The sequence below is a fragment of the Natrix helvetica genome, assembly GCF_964273705.1.
Source record: "Natrix helvetica genome assembly, chromosome: 5".
NCBI classification, from domain to species: domain Eukaryota; kingdom Metazoa; phylum Chordata; class Lepidosauria; order Squamata; family Natricidae; genus Natrix; species Natrix helvetica.
In genome coordinates this window covers 59090461-59105923 of record NC_138551.1, presented here as the reverse complement: position 1 = coordinate 59105923, position 15463 = coordinate 59090461, and the positions used below count along the sequence as shown (strand labels likewise).

Here is a 15463-nt window from a genome sequence, read left to right as displayed (position 1 = left end):
CTGCTTTAGGATATCCTCAGGATTGATAATGTATCTTCTTTATATTTGAGGGATAAATACTTATCTATCAGCCAGTTTAATAAAGCATAAGGTTCTGTATAGAACTCAAAATAAAAATGTCATATTAAGGGAAAATATTTATGTCAATGTTCCTCTTCAAGCTAAAATGAAGATAACAGAATGTGACGCGATTCAAAACATGTATGAAAATGAGAGAAAAGTTAAAATAGGTAAAGTTACATAAATAATGTAGTACCACCGAAAAGAACTTTCCTTATTACTTACAGTCTTCATCAGAGCATTGAAACATCATCCAATTTTCAAATATTTATTTATTTAAATCAATTGTGCCCATTTAAATATTGGGTACATCCATTACATTAGAATTTTGCAAACTTTTCAACATTACCTGTGCACTGTCCTCCATTTGTTGGATCTCCATAATAACCTGGCATGCATGTTTCACACTGTTTTCCTGTAGTTAGATTTTTGCATTGATCACATACATTGCCATTAACGCAGGTGCTATGTCCATTACATTGGCAAGCTGCAATTAAAACAAAATAAATATGTATATATATGGGGAAAGACAAAGAAATAGAATAGTCATTCTTAAAAAGTACAGAACATTGTGATTAGCATCAACAAATGGGTATAGTAAACTGAATAAATATAAATTGAGAGTAGTTGATGGAGAAAAATATAGGAATATAAAGAATATACCTTGCATATATTACTTGCCCATATGCAATCTAATTTCTTTTATTAGGAACCTTGGATTCTGTTCCTTTGCTGCAGAGATGGCAATGCATAGAAAAATACATATTGCAATCCAGTTACAGAGAGAAGATGTAATGAAACAGCTATGCTATAAAAGAGCATAGCTCTTGGCCATGTAACACCTTCAGATCAAGAGCTGGCCTTTGTACTCCAAATATCTGCAGGAACTAGCAGAATATATTAAGGAAGAGAGTTAAGGAGGCTAATAGAAAGAGGCAATTGCCAAACAAACCATGGAAAATCAGTCCATTTCTTCCTACAGTAGCAGCAGTGTTCAAAAATGCAGATTTCTTTATGGGGATAGTAAGAAAACTAATATAATTGGCCATTCACGGAAACAACTAAAACATCCACTAGTCTAACTCTTTGCCTATGGTCATTGTCTAGTGAAATCCGTAGTAGACCAACCATGCAAGTCTCATTGACAAGTACTTATTAACCAGCTGCCTGGTCCTGCTAATCTTATTCAAAAACAAACAATACCAATGTTTCTTATCCTGGGGGGGGGGGGGGAATTACCATATTTTTCAGACTATAAGGCACACTGGAGTATAAAACGCATCAAGATTTTGAAGAGGTAAACAAGAAAAAAACAGTTTTTGCCCTACCTGGCCTCTAGTAGCATTCTTCAGGCTTCCCAAACTCTCTATGTGTCCCATTTTTCACAAAAACAGGGCATGCAGACGGTATGGGATGCCGGTATGGGAGGCCTGTAGGGTGCTCCTGGCAGCTAGGGAGGGCAAAAACGCAATGTGGGAGGGTTGGGAGGCAAAAAATGGGCACGTTTTTTACAAAGCAGCACACGCAGAAAGTTTAGGAGACCTGCACAGTACTCTTTATGAAAAATGGGCCCATTTTTTGCCTCTGAAACCCCCCACGCATCACGTTTTTTGTCCTCCCCAGCCCATAGGAGCACTCTGCAGGCCTCCCAAACCCTCTATGCCCGTTTTGTAAAAAACAAGCCTAAACAAGGCTAAAAATGGCTGTATTTGGTGTACAAGATGCTCTATTTCCACCCCCTTTTTGGATGGAAAAAGGTGAATCTTATACTCTGAAAAGTATGGTATATCCCAAAAGTCAACTTTCACCTCTTAACCTCTCTGGTCTGATCATTCTTGAGTGCCCTTACTACTAATTACCCTGTTGCTGACTTACATGGGTCATTATTCCTTGCTATCCACAATGACTTGAACTAGAATAAAGCAAAGTGGTATAATACCAAGCTTGTGCTGATGGAAAAAAAAACCCTAAAGAATGCTTGCACTTCTGAATCATGGCAGTTCCTTCAAACAATCTCAATTCTTAGTCACTGTCTTTTCATCTCTCTGTCACTTTAAGAGATCATTTTTAATTCTTCATACTGTAAGAAAAACTAGAGAAATGGAGCCTAAAAAAAAATCAATCGATCAATACATACACACATAGATATAGCAATAGCACTTAAGACTTACATAGTGCTTCACAGTGCTTTACTGCCCTCTCTAAGAGATTTACAATATTGACCCTAACAATATGGGTTCTCATTTTACTGACCTTGGAAGGATGGAAGGCTGAGTTAACCTATGCTTTGCTTTTAATATCAAGTTACCAATTTATTGAGTTTCTGATTATGGCTATATTACTGATAGCTATATATTTTTGGGGATGTGTTATTAGGCAACACTACGTACTAAGACTGAAAACTATAGGAAAAAGGTACTCTGAAATCAACAAGAATATATAGACAGAACTAGTTTTTAAATGATTTATGTAGCAATACAACATGAGCTATTATATAAATGCCAATTATTATGCTGATAAAAGAAAACATTATTTATAACATGTGTCATTATTAAAAAAATACTTTTGAGTTTTCCTACAAAATTGGGTTCCCAAGTATATTTTGACATTTAGCCACTGGGTAAAAGAGATGCACTGATGAATTTTAGTAAGTACTGCAATTTTGTATATTACTTTTATTCAGTTATCTATCTTAGAGTTAAGTATATAATATATGAACCACAAAATCCTTTTTACAGAAGCATGACAAGAAATAAAACCTTAGGCATGATACTAAGGAATTAATAAATTAGCTTTGATCCAGTTGAATGATTTATATTAATTAAGAAAACCAAATAAATGTTTTTTAAACACACGTGTGGAGATCTGTTCCACATCACTGAATTGACGAGGAAGCACTTGATTTGATGACAAGATTTGGCTTTCTGTTTTAAGTTGAAAATGTAACTATTGATTTCAAATGCTTCTCAATTCATTGAAAATGTACATCTATGCATCTAGATCTATGCAAATATAATTAATTCCTAGTGGTTTCCACTAATTTTTCAACTCAATGAATTAAGTGGATTTAATTAAAACTGATATGTTCAAACACTAGATACACTAATAATCAAACTATGAGATGTATATTTTGGGAGTTATTACATGATGTTTGATTTTATGGCATTAATTAATGTCAGCACAATCAGCAACGCCTACACAGCATATTTAAATATTCTTTTCTTTCCAGTCAGATATTTGGAAAATTCAAAATAATAATCCCATTGAACATATAATTGTGCTAACATGATCTTTTTCTTGCTTTTGGCACACAGATGTTCCAATTTCAATTGGAAAGAACTTCTACATAATATTTATCAGTATTTCTTTAAATACTGATTGTTTGTTTTTCGGTGGTTATATTTTACTACATTTCTATTATGTATAGTTGAAATAGGTAAATTCAGTAAGTAATGTTTATTATACTTTATGCTTCACCTATAAAACAAATAATATTTCAATGATAACATAATAAAAAGAGATTAATATGATTAGTCTCATTGGTTTTATATGAGCAGATGTTACATTCTTTTCTTCAACATGGAGGACAGCTAAATTGTTTTGATTCTATATTTATTTGTTTCTTTTTATTGAATAACTTCCTATAATTCTAATTAACTACAGATTGCGTTGTAATTTATTTAATGGTCACAATTTGAGAGCAGGTAACTATGGAGTTATTAGTCTTTCTGTTTATTTAGCATTGAGTTCATTATCAATTGAACAAAGTTAAATTAAACTAATTAATCAACAACGTATAATTTTAAAAGCATTGCTAGTAACCATTCATATAAGCCTACCAATTTAGACGAAGACAAAGATCTTGCAATAATGACTGATTTTCTTGAAACATGTTTACTTTTATCCTGATTGTTAATCCTTTTGACACTAATCCTTTATGTGCCGGTGGGGTATTTAAAAAAATGTTGTTAGGTAACTAAAAATCATGCACTATTACAATCATAAGAATAGCCAAATTTGAAGTTTTTTAACAGCAAGAAGTATTCTACTGCTGTCATCCTAAGAGTGGGGCTGATACAAGCATTCCTCCAAAAAACGGGGATAGTTTCTTATGGGCAAGAACAACTGTCTATTTTTTTGTTAACAGTCAATACTTAATATTGTTGTTTAATAAGACACATAAATAATAGGTGATGCTGTATGTTCTACATAATTTTGTCAAGCTCTCTAAGGCTATAATAGTTATTACTGGACCACATTTGTTTCTGTCAGCCCTTGGAAACATTAGGAATATGTATTTTTATTGTTGGAATCAAAGCATGGATAATTATCATTATTATTTTTATTTATGTTAAGGACCACAATCATGTTTGGACCAAGAAACAGTTAGGCAGAGCCAAATGGAAAGGTTGATAAAGCCACTATTTCATTCTCTTTCTGAAATCTCTCCTCTCTTGCTGTTTCCGACACATTATTTCCGCTACCTGTTCCATGAAACATATTAGGTGAGGCTAATCTTATTTGAAGTCTGAATTATTTTCTTGTAGAGTGTTTTTCATGTAACATTGAGGCCCGCATATGGTCCTAAGTCTGTAGGATACCTGCCTGTTTTAAAGGGCAATTTCATTCACTTTTTAAAAAAAGTATTGTGATCAATTGATTTATATTATATATAGTTACACTGAAAGCAAACTAAATGGTTTTTTAAGAAGAGTATATGTTATCTTAAAAGTAAATAAATAACTGAATTAAATGTTCACTGTTCATACTGTCCGAGATGCTACAGTGAAATTGAATTGCAAGCAAATGCTTATTCTCTTAAAAGCTCAGCTAAATGTGGTATTTGTTACATATCAGAACACCAAAAATCTATTCCTCTTCATTCTGTAAAACTGCCAGATGATCTCTAATGACTAGATTAACATGGTGGGACATTTTGAAGTTTCCCAGAATGTTTAGACCATCCAAAAATGGTCTGATTCATATAAGCTTTGTTCTTACTATTAATTTATCAAGATATAAAGCTCTAAAATCTCTATGTATATGTATTACTAGCCTAGTATTCAAAGAAAACTCCAGACAGAATATTATGTCCTAGCTTTAGTCATGAAAAAAATCTGTTTTTAAAATATTTTACACAATTTCTGTCTTGAATCAAAACAACACTTGAAGAGAAGTATCCAAAAAGATAACTTTTTGACTCATTTTTCATAACGTTACATAATAGCATACATGTTCAGTATGATTTAACAAAATTGATATTTGACATAATTTTTAAAAAGTAGATAACAAGAATAACTGAGGAACATTTTGTGGATCAAGATCTATATTTGAAGAACTTTTAAAATATGCTAATAAACTAACCAACAAAATATTTATGTTTCCATTATCCTAATCCAAAATTTATCCCATTTTTGTAAGCAAACAATTAACCTGCCATAATTTCACTGATGAAATCGCTAACAATAATAACAAATTCATCATACCTGGGCATTGGATGAAAGACCATTCATAATTTTTTTCTTTAGCACAAAGATTATTGTCAATAACTATTTCAGTAGAATGAGTCCCACTGAACTTCACTGGCCCCCTTGCCGATCCTTCTTCGCAATGGCCTTTGCCTGTATTACTGGGATCATTGCACCATCCACATCCTGGATGTTCCAGGCACTGACTGCAAGTCCTCAACCCCGAACAGTTTTGAGCTGTAAATACACAGGATAAGAAAAATCAGTAAAAGTTGAGTTTGCGTAAGAGCATTTATAACTTCTAAGTCTAATTAAGTTTGAGAAATCAGATTGATACAATTAACTTGATTACCACCATCATATCTAGCTGCTGTATATGTCTATGGCTATAGGAATATAGGATATAACAACAAACAAAACAAATGACAAACTCAATAAACCAGTATATTTCAATAAATATATACATATATTTGCTGCATTCAAGTCTGTGTCAACTCCTGGCCTAATAAGTTCCTGAAATTTACTTGGTGAGATTTTTTAAATGGTTTGCCACAACATTTTCCCTAGTGCTTAGAGAAAGTATGATTGAAACAAGGTCATCCAACTTATTTCATGCCTAAAGCAGGACTAGAATTCAGACCCCTGGCTTCTGGTGTGTTGCCTTAACCCATGAATCCCTAAATTCTTTAGTTTATCAATCCCTCTAATAAGTTTCAGATGATTGATTGACATCCCCCCAAAAAAACAATTTATTATACAAAGCAGCAAATAGCAGCTCTAGCCAAGACTATCAGATTCAAAGCTTGAATTGCCCACTATAGGCAGAATTTCAGTTGAATCAAAAATACTTTTACCAATCCATCAATGGAAAGACTGTAGCGATGCCATGCTATCAGCCCCTTCTACTACAAAGACCCTTGCTGACCTTAATGGGGATACTAAAGAGATAGGTCAAGGTAGTTGTGATAATTATGACTCAAATAAGCAGGGGATCACAGTCCAAAAGAAAGAATTTTTTTCAGAAAGGCGAAATGGGGAACCAGGTATCACACATCAATCGCACAAGAAGAGCAAGGTATGCAAAAAGAGAAGTCGCCTTCTGGTTGGTGATTCAATTGTAAGGGATGTAAATTTAGGAAAGGATATGGAGGTTTTAAAAGAGGTCAGGTGTCTGCCAGGTGCTACTGCCAGCAGAGACAAGAGGCGTATTCTTAAGATAAGAACTGACTTCCGGTTTCCTCGGAGGGTCGTTTTAAGCGCTCCGAAGGCGTCAGGGAAGCCTCCGGGCGGTCCCTGAAGCCTTCGGAGCGCTCAAAACGACCTTCCGAGCAATCCGGAAGTGACTTCCGGTTTGCTCGGACGGTTATTTTAAGCGCTCCGAATGCATCAGGGAAGCCTCTGGACGGTCCCTGAAGCCTTCAGAGCGCTCAAAACAATCCTCCGAGCAAACCGGAAGTCACTTCCGGTTTCTCGGAAGGTTGTTTTAAGCGTTCTGAAGGATTTAGGGAAGCCTCCGGACGATCCCTGAAGCCTCTGGAGGGTCTCCGGGGGGTGGGAGGCTCTTTTCGCCCTTCCCTATAAAGCCTCTGGAGCCTGGGGAGGGCGAAAAAAGCATGTAAAAATGGGGGGTCGCGCCTGTTGTGCACGCATGCGCACTGGGGGGGTCGTGCATTGCATTATGGGTGCTGCATGCCCACACACGACCCCCCTGTGCTCCCCCCACTTGTGGCACGCGAGCCAAAAAAGGTTCGCCATCGCTGAGATAGACCATACTCTACTACTAGATAAAGTAGAAGAATGTAGGTTACACAGCATCACCACCAGATATATTCGTAACTGGCTGACCAACCGCACTCAATGTGTAGTCCTCAATGGAACTGCATCTACATGGAAGGAAGTATTCAGTGGAGTACCCCAAGGTTCTGTTTTAGGCCCAGTACTCTTCAACATCTTCATCAATGATTTGGATGAGGGAATAAATGGGGAACTCATCAAGTTTGCAGATGACACCAAGCTGGCAGGAATAGCCAACACTCCAGAAGACAGGCTTAAGATACAGAAGGATCTTGACAAACTTGAACATTGGGCACTATCTAATAAAATGAAATTCAATGGTGAAAAGAGTAAGGTTCTACATTTAGGCAAGAAAAACAAAATGCACAGGTACAGTATAAATGGTACCTTGCTCAATAGTAGTGACTGTGAGGGGGATCTTGGAGTCCTAGTGGACAATCATTTAAATATGAGCCAGCAGTGTGCAGCAGCTGCCAAAAAAGCCAACACAGTTCTAGGCTGCATCAACAGAGGGATAGAATCAAGATCACGTGAAGTGTTAATACCACTTTATAATGCCTTCGTAAGGCCACACTTGGAATACTGCATTCAGTTTTGGTCGCCACGATGTAGAAAAGATGTGAAAACTCTAGAAAGAGTGCAGAGAAGAGCAACAAAGATGATTAGGGGACTGGAGACTAAAACATATGAAGAACCGTTGCAGGAACTGGGTATGTCTAGTTTAATAGAAAGAAGGACTAGGGGAGACATGATAGCAGGGTTCCAATATCTCAGGAGTTGCCACAAAGAAGAGGGAGTCAAACTATTCTCCAAGGCACCTGAGGGTAGAACAAGAAGCAATGGGTGGAAACTAATCAAGGAGAGAAGCAACTTAGAACTGATGAGAAATTTCCTGACAGTGAGAACAATTAATCAGTGGAACAGCTTGCATCCAGAAGATGTGAATGCCCCAACACTGGAAGTCTTTAAGAATATGTTGGATAGCCATTTGTCTGAAACGGTATAGGGTTTCCTGCTTAGGTAGGGGTTGGACTAGAAGACCTCCAAGGTCCCTTCCAACTCTGCTATTGTATAGTATTGTATTGAGCCAGTCAAAATTAGACAAAGAAGAAACAGTGGAACTATGGAATAATCCAAATAGATACACTAAGAATGCAAATAGATAAAGGAGATAGAGGAGTTCAGTTATAGAGAATTGAAACTTATTGTCATGCCTAGTATGGCCTGATAAAATTTCTGCTTTAAATGTCCCACCAAACTCCTCCCTATTGTTAGCGTGCAGTTAAACCAATTTTCAGATGAAAATCAAAGCACTCTTAAAGTTTCAAAATATTTGTGTTGATAATATTGGTTGATTGTTATACATCAGTTCTGAGAGGAAGAGTTTTTGAATTAATTCATTGGTGGTCATATGAATTTTGATGCTGGACTTTATACTTATGAATTAAACAACTTGCTTTGATTTTTATTACTTCAGGATTTTATTTCCTTCAGATAAATGCACCTGATCCTTAGAATATAAGGACACAAAGTCAAATAAAAGCCTAATATTTTGACAACCCTAATAGGTGATCAGATAATCAATACAAAACTACTAGAAACTGATACAATTATATCCTTAAAAGAAAACTGTTCACACTCCAAAACACTACTACTGAAAATTATACCATAATATTTGCCTGTAAAACTACATGTAGAGTGAATTTACTACTTATTCCACATGAATCTAAAAAGCGATGTACTTTTTGATTGAATTCAACTTTTATTTGAAATGAAATGAAAAGCATAAACAAGATATTCAATAACAGTTTATAAATGTCAATATGTTAAACGAAATGTAACTTGAAAATACTCACAAAACAAATTTATACACTCCAGTTTAGCACTAGTTTATTTAGTTATTTAAAAAGGACATAGGTAGCACTGACAGCAAGCTTTAATGTTAAAATGTCATCTATGCTATGATGTCATCAGGTAATGACATGATATCTAATGAAAATGACTTTAGTTGTCATTTACTTTCCCGCTCTTCCTTGAAAGACAGTATACAAATGGAAGCCTAATTATACTGCAGTTATATTTATGGACAGTAGAGAATAGGAAATAAATTATTTCCCTAAAATGTATTTAAATATTATGGTTTATATGAAAGTATATGATTTTATTATTTAACCTAATGAAGAAAGGAAATGTCTTTGCATTATATTTTACCTCACAGAATCTTAAGCATTCTAGTTGTTTATTTACATAAATGAAAAATTAAAATATCATTATGAATCAGTAAATAGTTGGGTCATATTATGATATTGTATGTTTTGCCATTTTATTTTCTGTGAACTGCTTTGATTACTATGAATAGCAGAAAACGCTACTCTTTTCATTGAAAAGAGCTACACGGTAACATTTACATACGCTTTTGTTTCTACATAGTTTGCTCAATTTGTTCGCTTTCTGATGTCTTGAAACATTGCACAAACCATTTCATAATATGAAGCAGATAGGCCATTTCTCTTAAAATTTTAGTCAAGTACCTTTCTAAATTAAAATTATGGTAGTTGACCCAGAATTGTTCTAAAATTGTTCTAGCAATGCCATTATTGACATTAAGAAATAACCTCCAGAGCAGCAGGCACAGATAATAGCACAAACTAATATAGGATAGAACAGTAACATCTTAATATTAATTAAATGCATTTTAAAAATAACTGATAAACCAACATTTATTTTTGGGGAAAAATGGAACTAAAGAGCTAAAATATAATTTTATAGTCATATTTTTATTTTATTTTATAATACTTAAGCTATGTAAAGAATACAGGTAGTCCTAGTAGCAACCACAACTGAAATCAACAACTCCATTGTGAAGTATACAGTTAGAATGTGAAATATGTGACCAAGCCCAACTTAAAATGCCAGTTATGGGTGCAGTTGTACGCAAATTGCCCAGTCATTAAGCATGACATCATATGACCATGACTTGCAACTTTCTGCCAGCTTCCCCACTGAATTTGCTTGGCACCAAAAAAAAACCCACTTCAAGATGCTGCAACCACCATCAATGCACAACAGTTGCAAAGTATCCAAATTGCAGTCATTGGCTGAGTTCAACAGCTGACGAATGCCTACACTTTTTGCTATCAGATTGTTCAAATTGAATGGAAGCTGACTCTAGAAGCTGGCAACTCAGTCTCCAATAAATACTAGGCCATCAATTACTTCCCACAGTTAAATCTTAATTAAAGTGGTAAAAGAGACTGAAGAAATTGTTAAAATCTCATCAAATTCTGTGGACATGAAACAAAACTCAGCAAGATCTCATGAAAAATTGACCAACGTTTTGCATATTAGCTGCCAAACTCATGTGCAGTGCTCAAGATGAGATCATAAAAATTTCAAAGATTTACAGCAATGGAGATGTCTCTAATGTCTGCTGCTCTCTGTTCTAGAACATTATCTTCATTAAGTGGGCAAGGCTGGAATGTGGAAATTTATTTATTTTTATTGGCTAGACAAAAATACAATTTAAAGTATAATTCTTTCTGTATATTGTTGAATTAATAAGCCCTATTAAGTTTATTTAATAGATATCTTTATAGCCATATCTGAAATGTCAACTAAACTAAACAGAATTCTTCAACTGTCTTTTCTTTAAACACAAACAAAGAATTGATAGCCTAGATAACTATCCAGAAGAAAATATTACTTGTTGAAATATTACATGTTGAAAAAACTGAATTCAAAATTGCTTTCTACTGGGGATATAGAGTAGACCCAAAGCATCCGTTTAATTCATTAAATCATTAAATCAAAGAGGGAAGAGGTATTTTTCAAAATATTCACAAACAATATTTATGCCTAGTCACACTTAGTGGCATCAGCTGGTCAGGACTGATTAGACCATAGCAAATATACAAGCTATTTAGCAATTCCAGAAGCTTCACATCATTTGCCAATTTCCATTATCAGTTTCAATTTTTCTTCAATTGAAATGGCTAATAGCAAAAAAAAAAAGGGGGGGGTTTAAAAAAACCCTTTCCATATAAATTTGGGAGAGTGGGATGGGAGAAAATTTGTTTAATGATTTTCTGGACTTCTGTCAATTTGTCCAAATCCTATTAGGAATATTTGACTACAGCTTCTGAGACATTGGAAGAAAATAAGAAGCTAAGAATTTCTAGGTTATAGTCAGCATAATAAAGGTTAACGACACTGGGGTCTCCAGGACAGACCTGAATGTTGCCTAGCAACCAAAATGAAAGACAAAAAGTTATCTGTTGAAGTTTTTTTTATCATGTTTGTACCCTAAATTAAACAAAAATCTTTAAAGGGTTAATTCTAATCCCTTGTTGTTTTTCCCAATCAACATTGAATAAAAATTCAAAATGTATGGATTATGTCAGATTTCTTTAGAAGGATAAGGCTGCTAATAGAGAAAAAAATGATGTATACTGATGATATAAACCTCCACAACTCCACCTGGCCTCGCTTGAAAATAAAATAAAGCACAATATTAGAGAAACAAATGGATGAGAGAAGCTAGTGAATAGTGAACCAAATGGGGATATTGTTGCATGGAGTCCTATTTTTGAGCTAAACAAAACAAATGTGAAACATGATTGCGGCTCATGTATTATTTGAAATCAGAACAGGAATAGGCACTTTCTTAATCAAAATGTAAGTTTCGGAAGGCAGAATAGTATAACATTCCTTAATGATTTTGGTATTTTTATAACATTGAGAGAAAGTTGGGTGACCATATAAATTTTATTAAATAAATAAACAAATATTTTCCAGTCAGTAAGTAAGCTGTCAAGTACAGGTAGTCCTTGATTTACAACAGTTCGCTTAGTGACCATTAAAAATTGCGCTGAAAAAGTGACAATTTTTCAGTCTCTCTAGGATCACGTGTTCAAAATTCAGATACGTGGCAACTGACTCATATTTATGACAACTGCAATGTCCCAGGTCATGCGATCATATTTTGCCACTTTCTGACAAGCAAAATCAATTGGGAAGCCAGATTCATTTTACAACATAATACTAACTAAACTGCAGTGATTCATTTGACAAATGGCAAGAAAGGGTCAAAATTCACTTAGCAACAGAAATTTGGGGCTCAGTTGTGGTTGTAAGTTGAAGACTATCTGCATGTATAATTTTCTTTCAAAAATTAAATAAACTACTTAAGTACAAACCAAATTGCTATAGAATGCACGTTTCTACTTCAGTTTTATATTCAGAGGCGTGTCTATTGATTTTGAGACATTCTAGAAACAAATTATTGAGCTATGCATTATTATCTAAACATATACAGGAAAAAGAATAACTGGTTTAATTTTAGTCAGAAATCAAACACTTTAGTTTCTTTTCTGTTTTTAAAAGTTCTGGTTGCTAGCTGCAGAAACCTCAACAAAAACTCTCTATACCGCATTTTATTTCCATTAAGTATTATAACTATTTTCATTCATATCACCATAAATACTTACGAGAACAAGTGGTAGTTTGCCACTCTAAACACTGGCCATATGGAAAGGAAATGATGTAAGCATTTGAATCAACACATCGTTTTGTACTGCTACACCACATGCATTCCATGCCACTGCTGGTACAGTTGGAACATGTCGCCCTTAAAGAGCATGGCTTTTTGCAGGGTCGAGCATTCTGATTTGGACTAACTGAAGGAAAAAGAAAATAATAAAAAATGTAATTTCAGTATTTTTGCTGAATTATTGTGTGTGTGTGTGTGTGTGTGTGTGTGTGTGTGTATACACCATTCATCAAATTGACAATTGCACTTTGTCAAGCTTTTTTTTCTTCTAGTCCTGTGATGGCGAACCTATGGCATGTGTGCCAGAAGTGGCACGTAGAGCCATTTCTCCTGGCACGCGGAGCCATCACCAGTTCCTCTTCCGGGTTCGGGCGCAGCAGCCAGCTGGTCTTGACATGAATTGCCGTGCCAGAAAGCAGAAGTGGAGCCGCCCGGTGCACATGCGCACGCCAGGAAAATTATCGTTTTATTTCCAGGGTGCACATGTGTGTCGGCCATTTGCTGATCTGGTTCCTGGCATACATGCACACAAAAAACCAGCAACAGGAAGAGCAACGGCCGCACGTGCCAAAAGATGCAGAGAGGGGTTCCTGGCCATTGCTTCTTAGTAGAGCTGTGGTCAGGGCTTCCCTCCCTCCCCACCTGAACAGGCTTCTTGCATAGCCCCAGCCCTCCAGCCCATGGCTCATCTGCTGTCCGAAGTGCCTGGCCGGTTTGGGCGCCCCAGAAAAGAAGCGGCAGCCACAAGGGGAAAGGCAGGAGCGGCCAGCCGGCACCTGCAGAAGCAGCAATGTGACAGCCGCCGGGGGCGAGGGGGCGGCAGCGGCAAGGATGGGCTTTCTTCTCTCCCCACCTGAGTGGGCTACGTGTACAGCTCCAGGCCGCGGCTCTGATGAGGATCCACGGTCTGGAGTGCCTGGCTGGCTCAGGCGGCCCAGAAGAGCAGCAGTTACAGCCACAGGGGAAAGGGCAGGAGCAACCGGGCAGCCACCGCAGCTGCTCCCATGTCAGCGAGCCAGGCCCTTGGTGGCATCTTTATGAGGGTAGCTCGCCTCCCTGCCAGCAGCTCATCTAGTGTCCTGGCTGGAAGCAGCAGCGCAACAGTCGCCATTACCAGGGGCGAAGGGGTGGCAGTGGCGAGAACGGGCGACCGCCGCCCCTTCGTCTCTTCCCCAACAACGGCTGTTGTACTTCCGCTTTCAGCCGGGATGCTGGTGGAGGAGCTGCTGGCGGGGAGGCGAGCTACCTGCATAAAGATGCCGCCAAGGGTCTGGCAGAATATATCGCAGCTGGAAGCAGCAGCGCTCCGGACCGCGAATCCTCATCAGAGCTGCAGGCTGGAAATGAAGAAGTCTGCTTGGGCAGGGGGGAGGGAGGGAAGCCTGGGACCGCCCGTCCTTGCCATCGCTACTCCTTTGCTGTTGCGCTGCTTCTTCCAGCCAGGATATATTCTGCCAGACCCTCGGTGGTGTCTTTATGCGGATAGCTCACCTCTCCACCAGCAGCTCCTCCGCCAGCATCCCGGCTGGAAGCAGAAATGCAACAGCTGCTGTTGGGGAGAGGATGAAGGGGCGGTGGTCACCCGTTCTCTCCACCGCCACCCCTTCACCCCTGGTAATGGCGACTGTTGTGCTGCTGCTTCCAGCCGGAACGCTGGATGAGCTGCTGGCAGGGAGGCAAGCTACCCACATAAAGATGCCACAAAGGGTCTGGCAGAATATATCTCGACTGCAAGTAGCAGCGCTCCAGACAGCGGATCTTCATTAGAGCCGCGGGCTAGAGCCGTGCAAGTAGCCCGCTCGTGTGGGGAGGGAGGGGAACCCTTGCCCATCCTTGCCACCGCCGCTCCCTCACCCCTAGCGGCTGTCACAGTGCTGCTTCTGGCTGGGATGCTGGAGCAGCCAGAAGAAGGAGAAGCTGCCGTGGGGGAGGTGGGTGGGGTAGATACCGATTGCAAATGCTTCTCCCCCAGTGCAGTCCGAGAGACAGCAAAGAGCCTCGGGAGGGTGGGGGAGGCTGTTTTCACCCTCCCCAAGCTCCTTGAAAGCTTCTTGAGCCTGGGGAAGCTCCTTGAAAGCTTCTCGAGCCTGGGGAAGGTGAAAAACGGGTCTATTGCAGGCCAAAAGGGAGGGGTCACACGCATGCGCAGGGCATGTGTGTGCACATGCGCAAGGGGGGTCGCGCACATAGCATTATGAGTATGGCACGCCTGCGTACGACCCCGTTGCGCTCCCCCCTCTTTTGGCACGGGAGCCCAAAAAGGTTCGCCATCGCTGTTCAAGTCTAATACATTATGCAATCACCTCACAAATGTAAACTATGTGAGGTTCTGCCATTGATCGATTCAAATTATTGTGTGTCTTCACACAACCAGGACCAGCTGTTTAGAACTTCTTACAAAACACGCTACTATAAACTTCTAAGTCACCTATTATCCATCTCTCATTTTGTCTTAGTGTCCAGCTTTCAAGTCATCTATCATCACTGGGAAGGTCATTTTTTTACCTTTTTTGTCTTGGTGCTTCTTATTCTTCGTAATCTTATGAGAGTTTGTCAAAGGCAATTGCAATGAGAAAGCCTTCATATTGATTAA

At 38.0% G+C, this 15463-nt stretch overlaps 1 protein-coding gene across 1 annotated transcript in view; it reads right to left on the bottom strand.

The window, feature by feature from the left end:
• Positions 1-15463, bottom strand: part of ATRNL1 (attractin like 1) — a 536103-nt gene that overhangs the window by 397225 nt on the left and 123415 nt on the right. Inside the window, exons 17-19 of the mRNA XM_081954366.1 lie at positions 12809-12997; positions 5547-5765; positions 410-547 (exon numbers count right to left, since the gene is read on the bottom strand). Of these exons, the coding sequence (XP_081810492.1) occupies positions 410-547; positions 5547-5765; positions 12809-12997 (546 nt within the window). The remainder of the gene's footprint in view (positions 1-409; positions 548-5546; positions 5766-12808; positions 12998-15463) is intronic.